Source organism: Balearica regulorum, chromosome 1, assembly GCF_011004875.1.
Source record: "Balearica regulorum gibbericeps isolate bBalReg1 chromosome 1, bBalReg1.pri, whole genome shotgun sequence".
Lineage (NCBI taxonomy): Eukaryota > Metazoa > Chordata > Aves > Gruiformes > Gruidae > Balearica > Balearica regulorum.
Window position 1 is genome coordinate 151,751,012 of NC_046184.1, and position 12,298 is coordinate 151,763,309.

The 12,298-nt window shown below is 44.0% G+C and overlaps 1 protein-coding gene and 1 long non-coding RNA gene across 2 annotated transcripts in view; both read left to right on the plus strand.

The window, feature by feature from the left end:
• Positions 1 to 12,298, plus strand: part of LOC142599389 (uncharacterized) — a 171,568-nt gene that overhangs the window by 43,760 nt on the left and 115,510 nt on the right. The window lies entirely within an intron of this gene.
• The window catches only part of GAS6 (growth arrest specific 6), a 43,126-nt gene that overhangs the window by 20,379 nt on the left and 10,449 nt on the right, over positions 1 to 12,298 (plus strand). Inside the window, exons 5-10 of the mRNA XM_075739133.1 lie at positions 2,281 to 2,403; positions 3,955 to 4,074; positions 5,679 to 5,804; positions 6,979 to 7,100; positions 7,870 to 7,988; positions 8,387 to 8,576. Coding sequence (XP_075595248.1) covers positions 2,281 to 2,403; positions 3,955 to 4,074; positions 5,679 to 5,804; positions 6,979 to 7,100; positions 7,870 to 7,988; positions 8,387 to 8,576 — 800 coding nt within the window. The remainder of the gene's footprint in view (positions 1 to 2,280; positions 2,404 to 3,954; positions 4,075 to 5,678; positions 5,805 to 6,978; positions 7,101 to 7,869; positions 7,989 to 8,386; positions 8,577 to 12,298) is intronic.

The window sequence follows — 12,298 nt, forward strand, 5'->3', positions numbered from 1 at the left end:
GCAGAACCAGTGTATGAAAAAGGGGTCATTGCTGCTACTGCTCACTTACCACTCACACTCAGTGTGTACCCACTGAGCACTTTTTGCACCGCAAATCTAGTATCATAGACCAAACTTGTTTGCAGAGGGCTGTTGCTGATCAGGTGCTCTAAATGTACCTGTCTGTCCACTTTTTGTAAATTCTTCCTTTTGTCTGGACTGAACTGGGTTTCTGCTGAGTAGCGAGGATGTGTTGCCAAGGTTGTAGGATTGCAGAAAACATTGTTAATGATAGTAGTTCTTCCTTTAGACTGCTAGCTGCAGGAGCTGCCAACAGTTCCTCTTACCACGCACCAGCAGAATTGGGCAGAATCATTGCTTTGTAGCTGTGTGCGGTGGGTTGACCCTGGCTGGAGGGCAGGTGCCCACCAAAGCTGCTCTCACTCAGAGAGATGCCCACTCCCCTTCCTCAGCTGCACAGGGGAGAGGAAATATAACAAAAGGCTCGTAGGTCAAGATAAGGACAGGGAGAGATCACTCACCAATTACCGTCATGAGCAAAACAGCCTCACCTTGGGGAAAATTAATTTAATTTATTGTCCCCTCCTTGTGCACTGACCTAGGTGTCTGCAGGGCTGTTCCTCTCTCGTATTCTCACTCCTCTCTCTAGCTGAGGTTGCCGTTGCCCAATTTGTTCACTTCCCCTCTTCTTAAATATGTTATCCCAGAGGTGCTACCACCGTCACTGATGGGCTCGGCCTTGGCCAGCAGCGGGTCCGTCTTGGAACCGGCTGGCATTGGCTCTGTCAGACACGGGGGAAGCTTCTGGCATGTTCTTAGAGAAGCCACCCCTGTAGCCTCCCTGCTACCAAAACCTTGCCACGCAAACCCCATACACTGTGCCACCGCCAGTCTGGGGGCACAGCTGTGCAGGCACCAGAAGCTGCCATGTATGTTCATCAGAAGAGAAGCCTGGACATCATGCGTTCATGTCATAGGACTTCCTTTTTCAATGCATTCCATGTGCTGGTGAGCACAGAGGACAGTGGGACTGCCCGTTTAACTGCTGCACTGTAGAAGGTCAGTCATTGTGCATATACATTCATTCAGGTTTGCTACGGCTCTGGTCAGGTTCAAATGATCTCTGTACAAGGTGGCATCCATGGCTAACTGGACTGTGACTGAAGTTCACCCAAGTGTAGAAGGTCTGCAGAAGTGCCCTGTCTCTCCTGAACCCCACTGCTGGGAGGGGACGTGTAAACAGAAAGGCCCTCTGACTACGTGAGCTTTGCAGTCTACAGAATGAGCTTCTCCACTGTTCCTTTTGGTTAAGGTTGTGGAAACAGTTAACACATGCATGTTTTTTGAAAATCACTCACCTAGAACACTGGTGTAACAGGTTACTACTGCATGATAGCTACCAACTCATTTTTTGTGGGGACAAGGGTATTCTCTCATCCTGCCTTTAGCTATCTCTGCAAAGCACTGTCCCTGGGTGTTCTGTAGATAGGTGGGTAGGTGAATTTGGACAGGTGACTTCCATTCATTGAGCAGTTACATGAAGTTTGGTATTTGTTCCTCCAGTCCTCCCCAGATTATGGTGACTAGTCTCTTGCTACTTTCCTTTGGAGAAAATCCATTGCCAACTATTGGAACTTGGCTTAAAAATCAGTGGCAGACTTTACTCTGTGTTGGCCCCATAGGAACATTGTGCTGTCTGTAAACTGGATTAGTGGTTTGCTATTCTTATGCTGTTAACACATTGGTATTTCTTTTTTACTCTCATTCTACGTAATAGGAAAGCCTAAGTTGGACAGCTCTGACAAAAATTTCAAATATAAACCTTTGCTAGCAACAAATCTATCAGCCCTGGTAAGATCCTCAGTTGAACTACCAAAAGTAATTGAAAAGAGCGCCCATCCTTCCTTGAATACTTTAGTTGCTACCTGCTTTCTGTTTTTTCCAAAACTAGGGAGAGTAGAATTAACTTTCTTAAAAATGAGCTAGTTCGAGTTATTTCTTTCAGGATGTGCCCTTCAGATACGGGGGTGGTAGTTCACTCCCTTTTGCAATGAAATGAATTCTGCTGCATGTCCTCTGCAAAATTCCTGGCACAGCTTGTTTGGCATGTGAGCACTAAGAATTAGCTTCCAGTGTTGCCAGGTGTGGGTATTTCTGATAGTGGTTCCTCTTTACCGGTTAAGCTTCTTGACTTTTAATGAGAGTGAAACACCTGGTTGTCAGTGACTTCAATGTATTGTTCTGTTTTGTTCTGTTTGTTTTATTCCTTGTATAAATCAGATTTGCCAAACCAGTGTTCTCCTGATCCTTGTCACAAAGAGGGGACTGTCAGATGTGAAGACCTCAAGGGGGACTTCTATTGTGAATGCAAGCATGGCTGGCAGGGAAAAACATGTGAAAAAGGTAATTGGGTTTTATTATCTTTATACCTGTAACAAAGATGTATTGGGTTTGCTGTATTCTGAAATGGTCACTGATACTGTGCTGCACAATTCAGAAGTCACAGAATTGAACCTGGATTACACACCGCTTGTGTCTTTACCCTTCTGTGAATCACGTAACTCTGGCACGTCAACATTTTTCATATGTCTTTAATGGATCTCAGCTTGGCAAGGTATCTAAGAAGTTATGCTCCAACTTTTTGTCCCACCTGTCTGAAAGGGGCAGCAGAAGTAGAGTTATGGTGCCTTTTCAAGGAGAACTGCCTCAACTCTTGCTGTTAACCCTGATGTGACAGATCACAAACTGCAGAGCCTGAGAATTTGTCCCATCTTCCTTTCTAGCACCCCTGCAATGGGAACAGTGACTTTCAGCAGGCAGTTGGGGTCTGACTCTGATGATGCACAAGCTGATGAAATCTGTCTGTTAAAGCCTCCTCCCTAATAGGAACTTTATTCCATGTCCACTTACATCCCACTGTGTATTTCCACCAACTCCAGAGACGATATTCAGGCAGAAGTTATTTGCGCAAGGAGTTCCAGACCCCAAGAGGGCTTTCTGTATTCCTTTATGAAACACTGAAGTTCTCTTCCCTCCACTTGTTTTTTGGTTTCTTTGTCTTTCTGCCTGCAAAGCTTCCTGTCAGGGCCACTGCTTTTCTGCCTGCCAGTATTAAGTAATTGCGAGCAATCACGTTCAGCCAGTCCAGAGTTGTGGCAACCAAGACAGCAGGAGATCCAAAGCCTCTCCTTCTGATGTAAATATTGTGGGGAGATTATAGGATCACTCACAAGCAGCTTATTTAAGCATTTGAGACAGTTGTCTGATCAGTATACAATCAGCTTTGAGAGCTCAGCAACTGATCAGTCTGAAGCATATCCCCTCTTTTTCTTACAAAATGCCATGAAATGTGCTGTTCTACCCATGAGCTAACTCTAGAGTCCCATACACAAGCAGGACATAATGAGCAGGTAGGGCACAGGGAGGGTGAAATCCAGGCTCTGCTGGATTTAACAGGCTTTTGCTGCTAACTTCGGTGGAGCACTGTTTAGCTCACAGCGCTCAGTACTTGTGAACTTAAAACTTGTTGTGTTCTCATGAGTTCTGTAGTAGTAAGGATATGTTGTTCTTGTTTTATTTAAAAGTTTTAGCCTGAATATACTGGTCATAGTATAATTTTAAAAGTTAGTTATGATATAAAATACCTTAGCTATAATTATTTTGCTTCAGCAAACAAACTTCTTCACCTCCACAGTGACTGAAGATACTCTTCTGCATTCTCAGAGCTGTGAAGGACATACTCACAGTTCCTTCTCAGTCTTTTTTTTATTAAATGAACTTGAGCTAATGTACTTGAATTGTTTGAATGAAATCTTTGTGCTTCTTGTAACCATTGTGTTGCAGCTGTAGTAGTGTTTCTTGTTTGGTCTTTTTCCTTTCCAACGCCTATCCCACTCTCACCCTCCTGATTATTTAGAGGTGAAAAGCTGACTGTAACACTTTCTTTTGATGTAGATATTGACGAATGCAGAGCGCAGAACGGCGGCTGTAACCAGCTCTGCCTCAACAAGCTAGGCAGCTACCGTTGCTCATGCTACAGTGGTTACGCTCTTAAAGACGGCAAAACATGTGAAGGTAAGCTTTCTCGGGCCTCTCAGTTTGCTTCAGAGGATGCTTAGTGACTTGTGACTGTATTTCAGAGAGCTGGGTTGCAACGAGCGGCCCTGGTCTGCTCCCTCGCCCAGCAGAGACTTGCCGGTAGCCCCTGTCAGCTCTGCTGGGGCTGTGCTGGGTGCTGCAGCCAGCACTACATGCCCGGGCTTGTCAGCGGTCGCACCGTGCCACCCGCAAATATCATAACACAGGCGTGATTCACAGAGGATTTGTGGTTTGGATTGTGCTAAATTGGTTTAGCTGATCAGTCCTCATATCCTGACGTTGAGAGGAGGAAGGGCTGGCCAGATGCATTGTTGTGATTCTTTCCAGTCTCACGGTGTCATAGTATATGAGCCGTTTGTTCTTCTTTTGTGTGTTTCTTATTTTAATTTGTTTTCCTAAATTTGGATATGTGCAGCAGCTAATGAGTACAGATACATACGGATGGAAAAACCAGGCAAGTCTGTCTATATACTTCTTACAGATGGATGAGACAGCGTCGTTCTAAACAGTTTGCATACAGAGCAACATATTAATGCTACCAGCAAAAGACAAAGAGCAGGATTTTATTTCTGTGTCACCATTTAAAGGTGGAAGTGACATCTGTACAGATGACTGGACAGATTACGTGGTATTCCTTTCTAATGGGAGCAACCATTTAAAAGAGCCAACTTGACTTTTGAATTGTCCTCTGGTGCCGGTTGGCATGGGCAGGCAGACGGCGAGTGGGCTCACAATTACGTTTGTTTTCATATGTATGTATATTTGTATAATACCTGAGTTCTCTCCACTAGAGCACTGTGAATGTAGCCTATAAGCATAGGACAGTTCACCGGGAAAATCACAAAGTGTAACATGCAGTTGTAGTTTTAACATGTACTAGAAAGCGAAAGTAAATATTGAACTCTCAGTATACTGCAAATGTTTTGTCAACACCAGGATTTTGCTGGGTATTAGTTAACACCTTAGCAAAACACTTGTTTGTTTTTATGGACTTTCAGGCCATTGCCTGCCTTCATGGTGCAACCCCACTACATCTCTCAGACATGACTTTTTGTTCTCTGTGACAAATTGGGCTGCTTCAATTCCCCTTTACTACTACAGATCAGCAGAATTAGATCTTAGTTTTGTGAATGCATGAGAAAGGGTAGTTTGCTCGTCAGAGGAAGGAGAACAGAAATTTGTGATGCTCCACAGGCTGTGTATTCCTTCTGTGTTTCGGTAAAAATCATAATGCTTTTCCTCATTGCTGCTTTTTAACCTAGTTTCAGCCCCCAGAACGAACTGGGGGGTTTTTTTTGTTTGTTCTGTGGGAGTTGTTTTGTTTCACAGTTCTTCTCCTGGCTCACTTTGCATTCTTTTTTCCAGTAGTGGTTAATACCTTAAAGAAAGAAACACCAACTGGTTTTGAAAGCCTGAAGTCACTTCTTATAGCTAACCCTAAAGGTAGATTCTTAAAGACACTGTGTTTTCAGTTACTAAAATAATAGGGGGATCATTTGACCCTGAGCCCACTCCAGTGTACGAACACTGAAGTGATTATACTCATCTGAAGTCATGTTGCTTAATTGTTTGTTTTGCAGACATAGATGAATGCACAGCATCAGCAGACATCTGTGGAGAAGCTCATTGTAAAAATTTAATAAGCTCATACGAATGTGTTTGTGATGCGGGCTACAAGTATGATGACTTGAGAAAGACTTGTCAGGGTAAGCTCATGAAATAACATCATATTAGCATTTATTACATGATTTAAAGCTATAAACCCCCAGAAATTTAATTTCAGGTTTCAGTGAAAGCTTTTTTTTTTTTTTTTTTTTTTTTTTAAAATCTTTCTTACACACTGGACTTCTGTTCCCTTTCCCTAGTTGTGAGTGAGTTTGCAGTTTGCGGTCATTTTTGAGTTCATCGAGTTTGCAGTCACCATTGAGTTCGTTCAGTTTGCAGTTATTTTGTGATGACTTGAATCAAGCTGTACGAGCCAGAGTACTGAGATTTCTTGAATTTATGACAAGTACAAGATCTAGTAGAAGCTCAGAAGCATCTGTGCATGTTGCTGTCTCTCTTTGTAGGACAAGAAAAGTAACAGAGCAGTAGCTGTTGTTCTTTCAAAACCTGTCTTGTGGTATTACTCTGAACTAGGAGCTTAATATGCATTGGAACCATGCACGGTTCTGCTGGCTACACTGCCTGCAAGCTTTCTCAACAGAGTAAATTTTGGAAGTATTCCAAAACTAGCATTGTTCCCTGCCTTTTGTCTAAGTTAATGTAATGACTTGAATCACACGCCAGCCAGCCCTACCAGGCTCTAAGTATTCATCTCTGCCTGAAGAGATCCCCGTGGGCCACCGCAATTTGTTTTCCTTCACTTGTTTGCGAAGAGGATAAAAACAAGCCGAAGGGGGGAAAAAAAAAAAAAAGAAAATAATGAATGAGAAACTCAGCTTTTACTTGTCTGTTGAGGATCCAGCTGCTGAGTAGCGATGAAGCAAGCGGTCCCCGACTTGAAGGAGCAGGAGCCAGGCAGCACAGGCATAGCAGAAGGGGCCTGAAGGGAGGAAGTCTTGTCTAGAAGTTAAAGCCCAGGGCTCTGCACCAGCAGACAAGGAGTTGAGCTCTGCTTCCAGCCTTCCCACTGACTTGCTGTGTATTTTTGGGCAGCTGGAATCTGTCTGTGAAAATAGATTTGTGCAGATGCTAATTCTAACTCTTCCCTCCTGTAAAGATGTGGCATAGGGTAAGTACTGGCTACGGAGTACTTGGGCATGCTCAAATGAAAGGTGCGATGAAACAGCACCGATAACGGGTTTTTCCCCCAGGCAATTAATGTTTAAGCACACTCAACTGCTATTTTCTCCTCTCTCCTTTGCTGGTTTTGCATAGATATAAATGAATGTGAAGAAAAGCTCTGTGAACAGACTTGTGTCAACTTGCCAGGGAGTTATACCTGTCATTGCGATGGCAGAGGAGGAGTGAAGCTTTCCCGGGACATGAATACATGTGAGGTATGTTAGCCTTCATTGCCGTAACCGCAGAACAGACCTTTATTTTACATTGCAATTAAGAATAACTGATGAAGCTCTGGACCAAAGCCATTTGAGTCGAGTGACCAGCATGAGGGAGTCATATTGCCAAGGTCACGTGAGCTGAGGGCAGTAGTTCTCCTGAAAAGAAGGGTCTCATTACCTTGTTAGGGGAGGAATTAATTCGCAGTCTCTCTTCTCAGGCTCCTGCTGTCCTCATTCCAAAAAAAAGCATGACAGCAATAGCCCTGCCAGCCCTCTGTTTGGCTGTGCGTTACCTCTGGCTGCACAAGCTTTTCTGAGTTACACCCGGTAGGATGACACGAAGGTCTCAGGACGTATGGTGTAAGTGACGGACCGGCACTTGCACCTGATGCTGTCGTCCTCCAGGCATTTGAGGTGGATGGTCTTCAGTGGCACGGGCTGCCTCTGCGGAAACCAGCCAGCAGCAAGCTCTTAGCACGTCTTTTGTTGCAGGCACGGTGGTGCAGTAGAAAACCTTATGGTGTACCTTATGAGTATGATTTCATTTTGCAACAGGGAAACATTCCTCCAAGGCGGATAGGAGGGAGGAGGGAAGGAAAGAGGAAATGTTCTCAGTACCAAAACAACTGTATTTTGACAGTATAAACATTACAGTGTGTAGCCTGCTCTATGTATAGCAACTACATGAGAAAAGGAGGTATACTCCCTGATTCTCTGTCTGCTGTGTGAGGAGAACAAGCACTCAAAAAATGTGTTTTGGTTATAGAACATAATACCATGTGTACCTTTTGCTGTTGGAAAAAGTATTAAATCCTTGTACCTGGGGAGGATGTTCAGCGGCACTCCTGTTATCAGGCTGCGCTTCAAAAGGAAACAACCGACGAGGTGAGGACAATTTAGAATGACAGTCGAACGCGCTGTCCAGCTTTAATGCACGCAATGGACTTAAGTTGTTACAATAACAATTAGTCCTATGATCGTCATTATTTGTTTGGATTATGGAGTCCTGTAAGGCGAAACATTATCCAAACCAGTAATTGAGAGAGGCAACCTTGACCGCAGAGCTCCTAGGATAATTACTGAAGTACAAGTAATGTATTCTTTATTCTTGACGCTATTTTAAAACCCGTCTTCACAGCTTAAGTCTTTCGGGAGTGCATTAAAAGCTAGTACGTTTTAACAGAGCTTTGTAACTGCTAGAATTGATGCTATCTGTATGGAAAGTACTCTGTGGTTTTTGAACTCTGCATAACTAATTTATTTCTTGGCACCTGTGCGGTCAGACTTGTGGCTGAGTTCGACTTTAGAACCTTTGATCCTGAAGGTATCCTTTTCTTTGCTGGAGGCCATCAAGACAGCACATGGGTAGTGTTGGCTTTGCGCAAAGGACGGCTAGAGCTGCAGCTGAAATACAACGGAATAGGTCGCATCACCAGCAGCGGACCACTTATCAACCACGGCATGTGGCAAACGGTGAGTCCAGACCGCTGCTGAGATCCTACCCTTTCCTGGCTTGCTCCTGATGGGCTCTGTCAAGTGCAGCTAGACTTTGTGTATTCTTCAGAAGATGCTTTTCCAACACATTCAATACATGCCAGTACGTTATACGTCCTAAAGTGAGAATAGGATTATTTTTCCTACGAAATTTAATTATGCTTTGTATCCATTGTAAACTAGACTGCATCACTAATTTGTACGCCACTAGCCTGGCCAGAGTAGACCCAGTGCCTCTGGGATGCAGCAAGGCTAAGATGACTTCATCTTAGTTGGAGAAGATGCCTTCTGGGTGCAGGTTGGAAGGGAGGAAGAGGGGAAGGAACTCAGTAGCTGTTCTCTTAAGGAAGTTTCCAAGGGCGGTTTGTTTGCTGTATGGTGTGTGTGGCTGGGTTTGTTTGTTCATCTGTTTGTTTGTTTGTTTAGTCACAGGGCTCAGAGAGCCCTTGACAAATCTCCTATGCTACAGTATCCTTTTTTGAAACTCCTCAGGCTTTTTTTACACAAAATAGTCCATTTTCCTTGTAAAGATATTGGGGTCTGTTAGAAACTTAAGTGGGTCTCTGCTTACTAATAACGTAATCCCAGCAATCTCACGAGACGATGCACTGCATCTTGGAGCTTGTAAGCATTCATGTTCTTGATGCTCTCTCTGAACATCTCCCGGTGATTCTGGAAGCATCATGGGTGTTGCTTTTCCTGATCCTGTCACAAATAGTATCCTATAGTATGATCTACACTAGATTAGCTATTTAGATATGCATCTTCTCACTTGTGCCTTCCCTCCCCCCTGCCTCACTTTCATTTTTTTCTTACTTAATTTGATCTTTTGACTTTTAAGTTGATGTGTCTTTTGGGAAATGGGTGGGAAGTTCTTACCTAACTCGCACATGACACAAGTACAGGTAGTGGTAACTGAATAATTTTCTGTTTTAAATTTTTTTAGTATTAAAAAAATCAGAATTATACATTAAAGAAAAAAGCAAGGTGGGAAAAATTTGTTTCTAATGAATAAATAAAGAAGTCTTTCAGTGCATTCACTGTCAACTAGTGACATTTGGTAATGTTCCCAGCAGATGAGGTGATGTTTAATTCAGTTCCTTTACTGTCACTGAAGCAATTTTAGATTCCAAATGGAGACCTGTAGAGTCAGCAAAGCTGTAGATGAAATGTATGACATGCTGTACCTTTACAGGTAGAAATAGCCTCAAGCCAGTTCTTACTAAATTTGTTGTAAGATTTGTTCTGCTAATTTGAAATATGGCAATTGCAATTGCCTGCACAGGGAGGATGGTGGCTGAAGACGTGAAAAGCCGAGTAGATGCCACCGGGGTGACTTCGGAGTCACAAAAAGCCGTCATTACTGAGCTAAACCATTTAACGCAGGAGCGTAACATACTTGTTAAGTGCTAGACCTCATTATGAAGTAATTACAAACTTTCCCATGTTAGTTTTGAGGGAGATATCTGACATTTCTTCCTTCTTCCTGTCTGATATTTTCTTCCTTCAAGTAACATAAAAGTGCTCAAACAGATGGGAATTACGAGGTAAACAAAGACTGTGCTTGCTTTCTGCAGGGCGAGAAGGCAGTATGATAAAAGTATCATTTTTAGGCAAGAATTACCAGTATCCTGCCAGCCAGCCGTGTCAGGGCTCTTATCCCCAGGGCTCTTACCATAACCAAGAAATTGCCTGGCTGAGTTGCTGCAGCAATGCACTCTTAGCATGTTTTTTTAGAGATTGTATAAATCCCCTGGAAACTCTTCCCAACGCTTCTTGGGACAATGCGGACGGAGCTGTGGGTGCTGTGCGGTGCAGGCGGAGGGGAGCCACGCCGAAAAGGGGGGGCAGAGGTGCCCCCGCAGCCAGCGGTGCTGCCCTGCGCCTGGGCTGAGCGGGGCCTGGCAGCTGCCGGAGGCATGGTGCGGCGTGAGCGGAGGAGAGGGCATCGTGCAGCGCTGGCGCAGGGGTGCTTGCCTGGAGCAGGTCGATGCCCGTAGCTCTGGTGACTGTCGCCCAAAGTGAAACTGTTCGTGCTCTGCCTGAGAGTGGGCAAAGGCAGAAGGATTTACCCACAGACGAACGGCAGCGGGAGGAAGGAGCCTTTAGTCTCTTGACTTCATCGTTGACTTACCTCTGAGGCTTGGGGTGCTGCTTGCGTCGCTGGGGTGCTGTTCATTTCTCCTTTCTCTGCTCTATTTTCTTATCCCTTGCCTCCACCCTGCAGGTACTTTGTTCTCTTCTGCTTAACATCCAGTGTCCCCCCGGTCTCTAAATGCCATTTAATCTGTATGGCTGAGCAATACAGCTATAAATCTGTTCCTCCATTTTATCCCCTCCCTCCTTTTCCCTCTATCCAGCATGATTTTTAATTTGGGAAATCCTGCTGAGGAGGAGTGATTTCTTTTTATCTGTGTCCTTTTATAAAACATGTAGCCACGCATTTCATTTTATGTATAGACTTGTGTGCACTTTTCCACCTCACCTTCTATGGAGCACAACCCTAACAGCCTTCAGAGGTCACAGTCCAGACTCAAACACAGTTTGGGACCTTTATGCTGGACTTCAGTGTGCACAGGATCAGGCCCTTAGTTTTGGTTAGACCTAGAACAGTGGAGTTTGGATGCTGGTGGGAACTTTATAGGGGTTGTGAGAAAACAGTAATTTTACTATTTGACTTTCAGCAGATGAAAAAACAATGGCTATTTAGAAGCAACACATGAGAAAAAACACCAGCACTGTTTGGTCTCTTGAGTAAAAGCTTCATCTTTTATGGAAATATGAAGGCATTTGCAAAACTTCAGGCCAGTATTTCTACCTAGGCATTTTCTCTGATGTTGATCCCTCCTAATCTATTTTTAAAAGATCATTCCCAGCATTGAAAACACAAGCAAGGCTCAGGAAAAACTTTTAATGTAGTTATTTGTATGCAGTCCAGCTGGATGAAGTGGCATGTATGAACTGATGGTAACAGAGAACACACTCGCCTTCTGTTTGTTTTGCGTGTCTGAAAAAAAATCATCATTTATTCTTATTTTCAGTGTTTAGTTCAGTACTGGCATGAGGACAGTATGGTTAGCAAAAATAATAACCTACCTGCACTGCTAAATGTCAGAGCTGGAGGTTAAGCAATTGCAAGCAGATTTGTATTTGGCTTTAACCCCGTGGCTGCCTGTAGTCTCGTCCCTTTTCAGTGCTGTCCACTCGCTTTTCAGCAAAGAGCCGACAGGCTGGCTGCGTGCTCTGACTTATCCAGGGCATGAATCCAAAACGCAAAGCTGACTGCCCTTATGGCTAATCGTATGGGACCCCTTAGCTACGAGAACTGCCCGCCTGATCGTCCCCGAGCACACTATGGCAGGCGGCAGCCAGCTACTGCGTGCAACAGGAGGAGGGAATCAGGGCAGTCTGCTAACTGCCCAAATGCTTCCCCTTTTGGTTTGTAGGTGATGGTGGTGCACCAGCAATTAAGCTGTGAATATAAGGAACCGCAGCTGAAACTGCCAGAGGGCAGAGTGAAGTAGGCAGAATGTAATTTCCTAAACCAGAATTTGTTAAGAGCTTCTACGGGGATTAACTCCTCCTCCTGTGGAAGTTGCCACTGATTTGGGTTTTTTTATATTAATGATCAGAAGCAGCTAAGAACTCAGACTAATTTTAAAAAATGTGTATAGTAAGTAATTACATATAATCTAATACAA